Genomic DNA, 16437 nt, shown 5'->3' with positions numbered 1-16437 from the left:
TGGTAGTAATTGGAGTAAACTTACTTTTAGACAAACTAGAAATACTGGGATCAATAACTTGATAATTAAATTGATAGAGACACTACCGAGAGATACTTCATTTAAGCTGTGAGAGATAAAATACTGAAACACTATACCAAAACTAATTGGATATACTGTATAGTTCTTATTTTCCTCGGCATAAAGTAGAGGCATTTTCCTCTTCATCTTGGAGAAAACTTCTACAATGTAAGAGTCAGTACAAAAATTTGAAGAAATATTTAAAGCTTACTATTTTAATAAATCCCAGAATGATCTACAGCAGTAGTTCTCAACCTTTTATGTCTGGCGACCACCTTCTGATGTTTTTTCATATTTGCGACCCATCCCTCCCCATGATGATAGAAAATATAAGGAACACTATCACTGTACGCTAAACAGCTACTCTAAGAGCCACGCCGCGACCCACCTGAAATTCGCCCGCGACCCACCAGTGGGTCGCGATCCACCGGTTGGGAAACGCTGATCTACAGAATCCAATACCAGAGCCAGCACTTAGTCTAAAAAAAGAAGGTAACGAATTTGATTGAGATATTACTTACCTATTTAAGAACGCTGACAATGATAAAAACACACCTATATCAAAAATTTGGAATTTTATTAAAAAAATATCAAATAAGAATAACACTTACAAAAAACCCCCACTAACGCAATCAATTATTGAGGAATTATTAGATACATATGCACCGACTTATGTACCAAATATTTTAAAGACAATAGATAATAATATGCATGTAATAGATTGCAATGAGCTTCAAACTCCGTTTGATCTTGAAGATTTGGAGGTTGCAATGAAAACAACAAAGAATAGTACTCCTGGCTATGATTTTATTACCTATGAATTAATTTATAATTTACCCATAATAGCTAAGGAGCAATTACTTAAAGTTTTCAATAGTTGGTGGGTAGGAGAGCAATACATAGATCATTTTAAAAAATATATCATACAACCATTATTAAAAGCTAACAAAGACAAAAATTTATCTAAGTCATATCGACCAATTTCTTTAATGTCGTGTATAAGTAAAACCTTCGAAAGATTAATCAAAGCTCGACTAGAATGGTTTTTAGAATCAAATTGTATTTTACCTAGTACACAATATGGATTTCGCCAAGGCCTTGGATCATTGGATGTAGTAACGAAGCTAGTTACAGATATACAAATTGCGTTGTCTAAAAATGAGTACCTAGTTTGTTTGTTTCTGGATATAAAAGGAGCTTATGATTCAGTAGATCTTAACATACTAAAATATAAAATGTGTTCACTTGGTTTCAATAATGAAATCTGTAATAATATATTAAATCTATATACTAATAGAACAATATGGATAAAAGATCATAGAAATATACTACACGGACCAAGAGTTGTAAATCAAGGTCTGCCACAGGGTTCAGTATTAAGTCCAACATTATTCAACTTATATTCTGCTAGTATTCATAGTTTGTTTGACGAAAACATTAAATGTTTACAATATGCAGATGATATCTGTATATACTCCACTCAAAAAACCTACGACGACTGTCTACGGTCATTGAGACATATAGTTGAAATTATTATACAATGGACAAATGAAAATAATATGACAATGTCCACAGAAAAATCCAATATTATGTTTTTCACCAGGCATAGGTTGCGCGCACCGGGAAACGTAACCTCGAGTGGGCGTACTATACCAGTGGTGAATCAGTATAAGTATCTAGGGATAGTACTAGATAATAAACTTCTGTGGACTAAACATATTCAATACATCAAAGGTAAGTGTGAAAAAAAAATAAATATACTAAGGTGTATTACCAACAGAAAATGGGGTGCAGACCCCAAAACAGCTTTATTGTTCTACAATGCTTGTATTCGGTCAGTCGTGGACTATGGGTGTTGGATATATGGATCAGCAAGCAATACGAATTTAAAAATATTAGATCGGATACAATACAGATGCTTGAGAATATGTTTAAGTGCAATGGTATCCACTCCAACAAACGTTATGCTAGCAGAGTGTAATGAAATCCCATTCAATTTACGTAGACAATTTTTAGCTCAAAAATACTGCATAAAGCTAAGAAACAATGAGTCAGACCTTTTAACAAGTCTGGCTTTATTAAACATGGAAAACTTAACTAGCAAATATTGGAGAATAAAAAATTCACCACCACTAACAGATGCATTCATTGAAACCAGGAATTATACAGATTTACACAACAGTAAATTATTACCAATTTATAAATTTCCGTATAAAACTTTGATAAAAAAACCAAGAATCATAATTCCTAAATATACAGAATCAAATCATTTAAATAATATTTTAGTAAAATCTATACTGAGCGACTTTGTGGATTATACAGTAATTTACACAGATGGTTCTAAAAATCAAACAGGAGTAGGATGTGCTATGTATGTGCAAAATACCCATCAACATAATAATTATAAATTATCTAGTATTAGTAGTATGGATCAAAGAGAATAATATTGAAAAAGCTGTGATAATAACAGACTCCAGATCTGCAATATATGCAATTCAAAACACTGATTTTAATTCATACAAATCAAAAATTTTATGTAATATAAAAAATAATTTGACTAAAGTGGAAGTAGTATTTATATGGGCAAAAGGGCATGCCGGTATACTGGGTAATGAAAAAGTGGATGAGTTGGCCAAAGATGCAATAAAAAATGGTGAGATCCTAACTCAGATCTTATCGACTGATGCAATAAATGACGTCAAAGATAGAATAAATAAAATATGGAAAAAACAATGGAAAAATATTTCAAGCATATCAAAAAATTTATATTTTTCTTTACATCAAGGACTTCCTCCGCCACCTGAATACATATTTAAGTATAACCTGCCAAAGCAAGATATTTCTACTATCGTCAGATTAAAAACTCGACACGGAAAATATGAGGCACATCTGCACAAATTAGGAATAGTTAATTCATCAGTCTGTTTTTGTCATAATGTTTCGATTAGAGATTTGAACCATATTTTCTTTGAATGCAAAATTAACGAGAGATATATAAATCAATTGTATTACAATTTACGACAAACACAAGTTCATTTTCCAATTAGTATAGAATATCTACTAAGTTGTCATAAAATGGAAATATTTAAATTACTCATAAACTACTTGAAAGAAACAAATATAGTCATTTGAGTCAGATAGGTGGGAATATAACAAAATTAATAAATTGAGGTAAAAATAAAATAAAAATCTGTGGCTAACGGACCCGCATCCAAGCCATTTTTTCACACACACACACACACAATGATAACTTACAATCTTGGAAGTATGAAATTGAAAAATACATAAATGAGCCTAGGTCAGAATATACTGGTCTGAGAATATACTTGATTGGTGGAGAAGACACGAAAATATCTACCCGTCATTATCGAAAATGGCCAAGGATTTTTATTGCTATTTATACTATACTATGCTTTATATACTGCGGAAATGCCACTTTCAAGAGCAGCTTTAACCATAACAAAGCCAATAAATTTACTAGGCATTGACTCCTTGAGAAGTGTTATCTGCCTTAATTCATGGCTTATCAATTCCGATTTAAAAATGGGCTAAATTTGTTATTTAAAATAAAATCTAGTTTGAAATTTTATTTTCGACAGAATTAGGTAAGTATCATTAATTATTAATTTTCATTTACATTTTTGTAAATCGTTTTAACAAAAAAATGTTCAATAAACTAAAATATGTTATATTATGTTAAAATAATGTTATCTTTTTCACAAATAAATACGTTTTAGAGTTTTCATTATTAGTCGAGATATTTCAAGATTTCTTGTTTTCTTGACAAGAAATCTTGGTATTGATATAAAATTTCTTGTCTGGTCTTGAAATCTAAAATTACTTCTTGTCTTGATCTTGTCTTGACATCAAGACAAGATCAAGACAAGATCTTGAAATTTTCAAGAAGTTGGCGAACCCTACCACGAAAACGATGGAACGACAACTTACTTGAGGCACATTGAATAAATAGTCATGCCTCTCCAAAAAGAAGAAGAAGAAGAAGAAGAAGAGGAAGAGATTTACCAAACAACACTTTGAAGATTTGTTTTAAAGGAATAAGTTGCATTTTGTAAAGTTGATTTATATTTTGTTATTTTACGAATTATAATCATTTAATTATAATCATTTAAACAATTAAATTGTTTATAACAAATTCGCGTCACTTGCGACGTAAAAAACAAGTTTGAAGCTGAAATTCTGTGGATCAAAATACACCGTGAAACCTGACGTGGACTTTGAGGCGGCTACAAAACAGCCCAGCCCAATGGAATGGAATAATACATTTTAAAGATAACACAAATATTTTTGGAAAATTTTTTAAGCTTTACAATGCAGTGATGACCACTTACGTCTAATTCGTCAAATTGATAACTCTAATACTAATCCCAAACTGTCATTAAACTGTCAATATGATCTCAAAGAACATGAACTGATATCTACTAGTTTTATTAGTCCAAATTTTAAGTTTATTAATGTCCTCCAATAATAAATTACATTAATGCATTTTAAAGATTTCACGGAAGAGTTTTATCAGTACCCCCATCAAATTTCTTATTCACAACTATTAAGAAGCCAACATGAATCATTTGAATCGTTTAGCAAAATTGTTGAAAGCGCCAAAAATCTACACGCAGTTTCCAAAAACAGCAAGAAACAGCATGGAAAAGTTTTAAAGAACGTTTTTACTCAACTTAAGAACAAAACCAGTACGGAGTTAGGGCAGTTTCTTGATCTAAATGCAATGAACGGAGTTGCAGAACCATCCAATATTTCGGCATTCAAAAAACCAATGGCACACAAACAAAAACTTCAAGTATTTACGTCAAATATAGGGAATGATGATAAATTGGTATCAAAGAAAGTTACACATTCAAAAAGACAAAAAAGATTCAAAAAAGGTAATATAAAAGAAGAAACGAAGGATGTTCCGGATGATGTTTCAACTGTATTACCATTCTCTGGTATGTAGTTTTACACAAAACATTTCTATAATCTGTAAACATGAAAAGAAACTGCATTCCATTCTTTTCTTTTATTCCATTTTTTTCATTTTATTCTTTTTCTGATAATTCAACCTATGTACCTATTTTTCGTTCTCTAAGTCAAATAGGGTGATGACAGAATTGAAGACCTAAGTGGAAGAAGGGGGTATACAAAGCCTACCTTTTGAGATATGGGCAGTTAAAGTTTTTATTCCTCTACTTTTATCATGAAAATATTGTTTGTGTTATTTGGCTTTATTTATATTGCTATGTATCAGCATTCCTTTGCATATTATAATGTTGATAATTTGTTTGGATCTTTAGTATTTTTTCTAAAAATAAATAAAAACTGTACATACCGCCTTCTTCCATTAATTATTTTAGTTTAAAATCCACAAGGAAAAATTTCCTGTAGCTGGCTGTATACCATTAATTACAAAAAATTGAAGAAAAATCTTCTGTGTAAAAGGTATATTTATTTTAAAAACCCCAAAAAGGGCTACAAATACAAAACATAACGTTTTCGCTCTAAAGAGAGCATCATCAGTGTTCTTTGCAAGCTCTACATGCTAAGCAACCAAAAATACATGTGAAAAGAAAAAACTGGTTGTAACCGGGACTGGAACAAAAAAAAAAAAAACAACCGGAAAAACCGATTACAGCAGAGTAAAAAAACCGGTTTTCGGTTACGACCAGTAGGTTTTTCGAATCCCTAATTCTGTCGTGTCATGAGGTTTGGTTAGAGCGTAGACGTTTTACTGTGAATTTATTTGTTTCACTTTACATACCTGCTTTGCCTGTAGTTGCGGGTTCTTTTAATAGAAAAAACTTTTTGTGTACAGTTCTTCATACATTTTGTGACTTACAGTTTAAGTACTTAGTACAAATGCAAACGTTTTATTACATAAAGATTTGCAGGTGTTATCGATAATTCTGCAAAGTTCGTGACTTGTCCCAAGGATAATTCAAGCAGCAATTTAAACACGAATTCAAATTCGCATTCATCGACATTAATTAAAAATGAAAGTAAAGAAGAAGGAATACTAATGGATATATATAATAGTATAACAAAAGGTAAGTCTAATAATAAACTTTAGAAATAGCTATTCGCGGTGTGCAAGTACTTGAAAGGGAAACGAGAAACGACCGTGCGCGAGTCGCGGAGAAATATTGCAACTATCTTAAATAATTCATATTGTCAATTGAAATTGTCAAATTGACGTATATTTCATACCTTCTGTCATTGAAGCAGAAAAATTATATATTGCTCCACAATATTGATATGATATGCAATTATTATATAAAGGTAAATTTAATTAATTGTATTTTGCTTGCAGTACTGCATTTTAATAACTAATTTTATTTACTACATACAATTGTTTACGTTTGCCTAACATAACCTGCATCTTATTTTTTCTTTTTATTATTTTTTTGGACTATGGCCTTGACAATTATCCAGCAACCAGGACTAATATAATTGGCCAATATAATTAAAAGTGCGAATAAAAGTACAGAGCGTAGAAATAGAGGTCGCTTTGCCGAACTTGCACGGTCCCAATACCAAAATTCGGTAATGACCCTAAAAATTACACGGTAGTATCGCCGTATTTCACGTTAATTTACTGGGCTATTTAGGCATATAATATTTTAATGTGTTTTTCTACGTAGATTACGAATATAATATTACCAGTTCGAGATGTTGAACCAAATTCGATTAACCGATCTCAATGTCGAAAAATCGAATTTTTGACTTATTAGTCCTGTCGCCAGGCAGGGTAGGTACAACGGTCTCCTTTATCCAGATGGACTTCTCCAAGTTTTTTTTATGTATTTTGACCCGTAGAACACGAATTTTTTGAGTAACAGTTGATCCGGATGTCGATAAGATTGTTATAAATAAAGAACTTAAGGAATTACATAACAGCGATTTTTCGCAAAACAAAACATTTTTTTGTATTATTTTTTGGCTCATTCGTCATTCTAAGCAAAAAATCTTCTGACAAGTTTTTTCGTAGGATACATAGTTTTCGAGATAAACGCGGTTGAACTTTAAACAATCGAAAAATTGCAATTTTTGAACCCGAATAACTTGACTAAAAAATAAAATAGCAATTCTGCTTACCGCATTTGAAAGTTCAAGTCAAATTCTATCGGTTTTGATGATTTTACTAAAAATTTATTTTTTTATTGTTAAACAAAGATTTAAACACATAGTGCTTGAGTGATGTTTTCAATGCATTTTATTTTTTAATCAAGTTATTCGAGTTCAAAAAATGCAATTTTTCGATTTTTTGAAAGTTTAACCGCATTTATCTCGAAAATTATGAACTATGCATCCTCCGAAAAAACTTGTAAGAACATTTTTGCTTCGAATGACCCAAAAAATACAAAAAAATATTTTGTTTTGCGAAAAATCGCTGTTATGTAATTCCTCAAGTTCTTTGTTTATAACAATCTTATTGACACACGGATCAACTGTTACCCAAATAATTCGTGTTCTACGGGTCAAAATACATAATAAAAAGAATGTGTGTGTACTTTGTACGCACGTAAGAAGTTATACTTCTACTACATATTATGTGATTTTTAAGACAATACCAAAAATTTTAAAAATAAAAGAATAAAACGCACACAAACACATTGAAAAGTGCCACAAAGAAAAAATGATTTCTGAACGATAATAATTGTTGGCAAAAATTTTAAATACGCATTTTCTGAAAAAAAAAAAATTATATAACAAATATACTTACAATCATAAAATGCATAAAAAAATAAAAAATGAAAACTTGCATCGGGAATCGAACCCGTGAATTTCGGGGCGCTTTGATTCGTAATCGAAGCCTAGACTCACTCGTCCAATTCCACATTATTTGTCATGTGGAAAAATAGGGTAACTGAACGTTTTACTGTTTGACAGTTGTTTTGAATATAATTAAATTATGTAGTTTAAATTTTGCGGAAGAAAATATTAAAATATAACAAAACAGGAAGAAAACAATATATTAGATGAAGATTGGTAGAACTTTTGTTGGTAATCAAATTAAGTATGTAAATCAAAGCATCACATACCTACTAGATAAATAAATCTACGCCAAAAAATCATAATTTAAAAATAAAAATCGGACCTAATTTCGATTTCTCTCTAAAATCCCCATTCTTGAGAAAATAAATGTACAGTAGAGCGTCGATTATCCGAACGTCGATCAACCGAACGACCGCTTATTCGAACTATCGACTCCCGCGTCCCGCACTCGAATACCGAGCAAGCGTTAGTAATTGACGCTTAAAATATCTTCAATTATCTTCAATATTGTAACCAAAAATAATTATGTTGTTGCAAAGACTGCACTTTTTTGTTTAGTTGCTAGTTGTCATTATCAAGATATAAATAAATATGTAGGTATATAAATATGGCTTTTATTCACTTGTGGATAAATATGTATGACTATAAATATGTATCAATATATTGTAGTTCGATTATCCGAACAAATCGGTTTTCCGAACACCTATGTCCCCCAATTAGTTCGGATAATCGACGCTCTACTGTATTTCAACCTAATCCAAATGTATAATTACAATATGATTATAATAAAAACTACTTACCAAATTAGAATGAGTTTTCCTTGTCCAAAATAGTCCAAAAGTCCAAAAATATAGGTATATGAAAACTATTTAAAAAGGCAGTATAACTAACTTTTGTTTGTTGTTTCTTTTCACACAAATTTTAAAACGCAACAACCATAAATAATCTAACTACAGCTGTGCCACAGCCGCCATATTGAACAATTTTTGACATGTCATTTGAACATCCAATCAGAACAAAGTTATAATGCGCATGCGCCGGGATCATAGGTTTTAACATATAAAAATTCACCCTCATATCGCCGGTAAAGAAGTATAACTTCAAAAAAGTTTGGGTAAGTCCATCTGAATAAAGGAGGTCGTTGTACCCTGCCTGGCGACAGGACTATATATTATTAGACAAATCTACACTCACGTACAAAAATATTTCATATTTTGAAATTAATGTGTAAAATAAAATTTTTTGTGCTGCCCCCAGTATCATAGAAATAGGATTTCTTTTCGGAATGCGATGTTTTATTACATATATCATATAAATGGTATAATCGGATTTAAATTTAATATGGCTATATGGTGGCCAATATAATTTTTTAAATTGAATCTCATCAAGGTAAGTACCTATTCACTAGAGTTGCACAAGTTTGACTTGAATGTTTGAACTTGACTTGAGTTTGACTTAATTTCAAGTCAAACTCAAGTCAATCCTTCTGACAAATAATTCAAGTCAAGTCAAACTGGTCAATCGCACAGGTTTGAAAATTCAAACTGTTTGTCAAACTAGTTTGAAAGAGTTTGAAAAATAATTTATTTCGTAGATATATTTTTTTAACAATCCACGAGGAAAATAAAATTCCTGTAGATGGCTGTATACCATAAATCACAAAAAATACAGGATCCCTTGTAAAAGGTATATTTAAAAGACCCTAATAAGGGTTACATCACAAAACAAAACGTTTTGGGATTAACAAGTAATCCATCATCAGTGCTAAGCCAATAACATGCATGCGTGAGCCACCAAAAAGTTATGGGTAAAAACCCTTTAAAAGGTATAAGATCTTATATTATACTACATATTATGTTTAAAATAGTTGGATATTGCAAATATTCCTGAATATTACCCAGGGCAAAAGAGGACTCTAACCCACGTGGATGTGATATGAGAGGTATGAACCTCACATATTAAAAGGTATAGTGTCTAAACTATACCTTTTAAAGGGTTTTTACCCATAACTTTTTGGTGGCTCACGCATGCATGTTATTGGCTTAACACTGATGATGGATTACTTGGTAATCCGAAAACGTTTTGTTTTGTGATGTAACATGGATACACCATGGTTTAAAAAGTTTCCATATATTGATAAAAGACACTTAACGAACATAATAAGAATGAGAACAGGACATGGTATATTTGGAACTCATTTACATCGAATCAACATTAAAACACATCCATACTGTGAGTGTGGAGAGGAAGAAGATCTAGACCACATTTTTCTTCATTGTCCAATTAATAAAGTAATTATTATTAGGGTCTTTTAAATATACCTTTTACAAAGGTATATTTAAAAGGGTATTTACCTCTATTTTATTATTTTTTTATATATTTTTTTGTTGAGATAGACATGTCAGTTGCCAACTAAGATAAGAAATTTAATAATACATTGAGTGCCATATAAATCATCCTTTAGTTCCAATAATTTTAGTATTTGTTTCCCTCTACTCATTTTTAAAAATCATGTACAATAGAACACTGACATTTTCACAGTAAATTATTTTAAGCACGCACAACAAAATTAAATAAAAAAAATACTAAATGAACAGTTTTTGGTTAAAATGGGATCTAGCTACATATTTTTATAATTTTCTGCTTTTATAACCCATAACAATAAACACCGCACCGGCACCGTCTTCAACGACAGGACGAAAGTCATAAAAAAAGGTTTAGGAAAGTTAAAAAGCAAGAAAACAAAGAACCTCAAAAATCTGTTTTCGTACCAACCCCTTTTTAAGCATGTTAATTCCTTGAAATGTTATGGTCAAATTTGGATTATCTACATTTTTTCAATACTAACGCCCCAGAATCTAACAGAGAATCGTAACATGTGGTGTGTACTAAAGTCAAGCTGCGTAAAGTGAAAGCAGTAGGTACTAACAGTATAAGTTGACCTGCACCTACAAAGCAGACTTTTGAAATTAAAAGTTGTACTGTTGGAATAAAATCAATATTTATACATGAAAAACAGGCTATTGATTTATACTCTTAGTACAGAAATGATTAATAAACATTCAAAATTCAAAATATAGAAGAATCCCGAAAGGTCCATTTTATGACTTATACTATATTCTTAGTACATAGCACGTTAGACGTAATATAAAGATTTTATATAGATTATTTGTATTTTTCAATTTAATTATAAATAAACACAACATTTTCACTTTAAAAAAATTCCATCATTTTTTGACGGAAACTTCAAAATTAATGTACATTAATAGGGACAAAACTGTTATTCTGGCCAAACGCTTAGTTTAGCATAAACAGACCAAAGTGGGCGCTTATATTAGTCTACAATTGCGAAACTGTTATGAATGGCAGTTATGGATATGGCAGTTATGGATATGGCAGTTATGAATGGCAGTTAAGAATGGCAGTTATGAATATAGTCTTGTTATGCAAAACTAAAATCCCTTAATATACAGAATGTCGCTTGGTTTATTTTTGTTTTTCTTAGTAACCGTTAACGTGACAATAACAGGGATTTTTCCAAGATAGTTTTAGCTATATGTCACCAGAATCCGCTGTTATCTCGATTTTAAAGAAATGGCGCTTGATCGAGTTATGCATAACGTTGTCCTTTTAAATAATTAGTTCACTGTTTGTGATTTTATAACGCTGTTCTTTATTTTTATATAATAGAAGTATGTATGCACTTTTCAATTTTCATTGCTTTGAAATCACCTGCCACAACATCAAATAAATCAGTATATTTATTTTTCTTAATTAATACTGCTTCGACTATAGATTGTTTCTCTTAATTTTTGCAGTGGAAATACTTTCAATATCAGACTCAATTTGTCTTCTTCTTTTTCTTCTTCTTCTTCTTCTTCTTCTTCTTCTTCTTTTTCTTCTTCTTCTTCTTCTTTAATTTGTTCTGGTACTTATTCTGAACCGAAAAATATCCAAATTCAGATATTATCTTCCAAAGACACACACTTCAAAACGAACGTAATAAACAAGCCAAATATGGACGTCTAAAAAATATGAACTACAAACTAATTTGCGGAGTAGCAGAATACAGATTCAGACCTATCCAAATAAGTCACAACAAAATCCGTACGCTCTCAATTAGAATTGGAAATAATTACGTTGCCAATATGATATTCAAACTTCAAACTGTTTGAAGAAGTTTGATTTCAAGTCAAACCTAAAGATATCGAAATCAAGTCAAGTCAAACTTTTTTACAAAAAAAGTTTGATTTTCAAGTCAAGTCAAGTTTGTTGAATAAAATCAAACTAGTTTGACTTGATGCATCTCTACTATTCACTATTCTACCGACATGAAGACCTGTATGATGGTGCATTAACACGAATTTGTTATCCAATATGGCAGCCAAATGGCAAAACATGATCTTCTAAAATGTTTTTAATGTACATATCAGCTGTACCCAATCACCTCCACAAGTTCGGTCTCTTCTTTCCAAGAAATACCACTCCATAGCACTATGCCGCCATCACCAAAATTAATACTCTGTATGAGGTTACATCTGGCATACCGTTCACCATATGGAAGCAGGATTTACAAAACTTCGTCTACAGAAGAGTTGGCTAACAGTATGTCAGTTGTAACCTCATACAGAGCGTTAGTTTTGTGATGGCGGCATAGTGCTACAAAGCGGTATTGCTTTAAAAGTACATACCGAACACGTGGAGGTGATTAGGCGAATGTCAACTGATATGTACATTGAAAACATTTTAGAAGATGATGTTTTGCCATTTGAAAGCCATAGTAGATATGACATATTGGTGCTATTGCTCGTCTTCATGCCGTTAGCATAGTGAATACTTATCTTGATGAGATTAAATTTAAAAATTATACTGGCATATAGCACAGATACAGCATATAGCACAGATCAGATTTAAATCCTATTATAGAATTTATATGATACTTTAAAACATCGCATTCGGAAAAGAAATCTTATTCCTATGATACAGAATGAAAAATTTCATTCCACATGCATATGCAATATTTTTGTCCGTTAGTGTAGAATAATATAGAAATCTTTAACAAAGTTTTTGCTATGGTAATTCTCGCATTCTCAGCTTGTTCTTATTGACATGTATAATTTTTTAGTCCTCTCATCTTTTAAATGCAAAACCAAGGGCAGCAGCAAAAATCCAGAGCCTCCCAGAACTACTAATTATATTATCCAAGCTATTAATACTACACAAACTAGTAGTAACAAAAAAACAAATGTTTCAAGTAATACTCAACGAGATAAATGTGAAAAATGTGGAAGTTTCCTGCTACCAAAATGGCATGGGTGCAATTGCTGGTCAACAGAAGAGGAAACGTTATTCTGTTTGCTTAAATTAGAGGCCAGGGAGAACTTTAAGCAGATAAAACAAATTGAACATGACCTTAGAGTACACAAGAAAGCTCTACAACTATTAAATAGTAGGTGTTCAAGTTTGGAGAAAATTGTTAAAAAGAAAACTGAAAAAAGTAAAGAGATGTCCAAATACTCTAAGATTCCCGAAAACGGTTTTAGGAATTCGTCTGATGCAACAGAAAATAAGTAAGTTAAAATTTATTTGATACTTTAGTTTTATTTAGCAAGTTGTAGAAGCTGTTGAAATTGTCTCTTTCTCTTAAAAAATTGTCTCATTTTCCTATGGCGGGTCCTGATCTCCCCCACTATCCACCTCTAAATATCTCTGTCCGTCGCTGCTCCTTTAATTATCCACTCTCAATATCTCTTTAATATGGGTTCTCACTTCCTCTATTCACCTCCCTTAGTAGTTTAATCTGGGCAGATTATCGGAGAATAGGCCATTTTTGGGAAAAGATTCCAGCAATTTTTTGCTGGAATCGAAGCTTATGATTGTATATATTAATAATACAGGTATGCAAAGTCCGCAGATAGTGTGCTACTTTTTTTATGAACAAAATGGCGCCCGAAAATCGTGTTATTTTCAATTTTTCTCTATAACTCCAAAGATTTTAACTTTACACCAAAAACACCCAAATAAAAATTCACCGTAATTAAATTCTGCATAGAGACGTGTTTTTCCCGATTTAATTCGAAGAAAATTTTCCCCGGAAAATTCGGGGTTTTCCAACAAAATCTTTAATTTTCAACTAAAATTTTAGATAAGTAATTGTTTATCAATAATTAAATAACTTGGTAATATAAAAGTTCTTTTCATATAGATTATAATTCCAGAAGCCGATAGAAATTGAATGAACAGTTTAGCAACAATTGAATTGTTAATTAAAATTTAACGGTCGCTATAATAACCACAATAATTATGATACATAAAAATAACTATGGTTTTTGTATAAAAACACACTGTACCTATCTAATGTATTTCACAGAATTGAAATTGGACTATTTAAGCGGCCTCAGGAATATTTTAAAATTATAAACAATCTTTTGGCTTATAAACAAATAGAGTATCTCGGGAAATATTAAATTAAATTTAATCATAAAAACGGTACTGGAAAAAAGCAAAACGACGCTTCTTTCAAAAGAAAAAACGTTTAATTGTGATGAGTGATTCCATAGATACAACCGGTCAAAGTTGACCGGAATTTACGGCAAATATTTAAACATTAGGCTCATAATTTTCGAACCGTCACCTTTTTATTTTAGTTCTCTTTCTCCGCACCAATTTTCATATCTTTTCATAAATACTATCGATATTACGAGTGAAAATTGCCAAAAATAGCAAAATTCCAATAAAAAATTAGGTTGGAGAAAATGTAATCTCAAAGTTCATACGTTAAAAAATGCACTTTCTCGGCTTCCCATGGAGCAATTCTTCATTCTTTTTTTGTTTCCAAGTAACTCGAGTAGAGTCATCTAACTAAAGCATTGTTAAATGTCAAAGTTGATTTTGTTTTGTTATAATAAATAAATTTATTTATTATAACAAAAATTTTTAATTTGTTTAAATAAAGACTGTTTAAATAATTATACAGTTTTCAAATGAGAATATTTGTGTTTTTAACGTTAAAAGGTACACTTGTAGTAAATTTATCTAAAAAAAGTTTACAACTGGAAAAAATATGTAGTTTTCTTTTCTTATAAATAAATTAATCTATTATAACAAAACAAAAGCAAGTTTGACATTTACTGATATGTTAGTTAGATGGCTCTACTCGAGTTACTTGGGAACAAAAAAAGAATGAAGCTTATGAAGATATCTTATTGTAAATGTTTCAGTATTGTAATAAAAAATTACAAATTACATACCTATTTGGAAAATGTACCTAGCTAGTAGGTAATGCTTTGATTTACATAATTTGATTACCAACAAAATTTCTACCATTCTTCATCTAATATATTGCTTTTTTAGTCTACATTTTGTTGTATTTTAATATTTTAATTCCACGAGAATCAAACTTATTTGATTAAACTAAGAGAATAAGCAACTCTTAAAAAAGTTTAAAACGTTTAGTTGCTATATATTCGCACATCATTCACATGTTTCGGTAGTTAAATTCTGAGTGCGGTGAGTTCAAAATCTAACAACCTGATAGACGCAGATTCAATCCCCAATGCAAATTTTTATTTTTTTTTTATTTTTTTATACATTTTATGATTGTAAGTATTGTTATGATCTGCTTTCTATTACTTTTATATTAATTATTATTTATTTGCTCAATTATTTAATTAACGCAAATCATACATAAAATTATTAAGAAAAAATCTCAGGGTGCCTTTTGTCAAAAAAGTTTAATTAAATTCTCTTAGGTTATACTTATCCTTTCTCGTGGTTTCAGTATCTCTTAGTTGATCCTTATCGGGATAACATAGGAAAAGGAAATAAATAGAAAAATCATAAATAAACACATACAAATACCTTTATTATCAAAAGCAATGCTCTGTAAATTTATTAATTAAATCCTGTGGGCATAACTGTCCAAAAGAAACCTTTACCATATAAATTAATCTAATTCAAACAAATATTTATCGCTTTGTTCTTGATACTATTAATGAAACCAGCTAAACAAACAAATTTGGTATTCGCAAATTACTTATACTTCCTATTAAATTTTTGAAATGTTGGAATCTTAAATGCATATGCTTTTACGTAAAAAAATTTAACTTCTGATTATAAAACAAAATCTATCACAAAGGTTATTGACTGACCTTTTTGATTCACACACAATGATGTCTCCTCTTGACCCAAACAGTTTCTCCTTGTTGATTATGTTAGGCTACCAATCAAAGCCCTCTCCGTTTTCAGCAAACAATCCAGCAGGATACCAGCAACTATTTCTCCAAAACACAAGCCAGGCCTCTTTTTTGCCAGTACTCGTTCAATAAACTCCAAAATTATTTCCTCTCTTTCTTTCAACAATAATCTCCTGAGACCCAAGTATCTTTTTTACTTGGTGTCACAAATAATTTTTATAATGATAATTATTGTAACTTACTCTCTTGGACTGTACATAATCAAATAGATATTTCTTCTCGATTTGATTTGTCTCTCGTACCACTTTTCGGCTACTCCCACTATCAAAACAAAACACTAGTACTTGCTGCTGAACTACTCACGAAAACTTTTGACTGCCCCTTTTGGATGCCGGTA

The 16437-nt window shown here is 30.8% G+C and overlaps 1 protein-coding gene across 5 annotated transcripts in view; it reads left to right on the top strand.

The window, feature by feature from the left end:
* Window positions 1-4459: 4459 nt before the first annotated feature.
* LOC114329835 (uncharacterized) overlaps window positions 4460-16437 on the top strand; it is a 51159-nt gene continuing 39181 nt past the window's right edge. For all 5 annotated transcript variants that reach the window (XM_050655833.1, XM_050655832.1, XM_050655830.1 and 2 more), the window contains exons 1-3: window positions 4460-5021; window positions 5961-6116; window positions 12971-13415. In XM_050655833.1, coding sequence (XP_050511790.1) covers window positions 4559-5021; window positions 5961-6116; window positions 12971-13415 — 1064 coding nt within the window. In that variant the 5' untranslated portion in view covers window positions 4460-4558. The remainder of the gene's footprint in view (window positions 5022-5960; window positions 6117-12970; window positions 13416-16437) is intronic.

Source organism: Diabrotica virgifera, chromosome 7 (genome assembly GCF_917563875.1).
Source record: "Diabrotica virgifera virgifera chromosome 7, PGI_DIABVI_V3a".
Taxonomy (NCBI): Eukaryota; Metazoa; Arthropoda; class Insecta; order Coleoptera; family Chrysomelidae; genus Diabrotica; species Diabrotica virgifera.
This window is presented reverse-complemented; position numbering and strand designations above follow the sequence as displayed.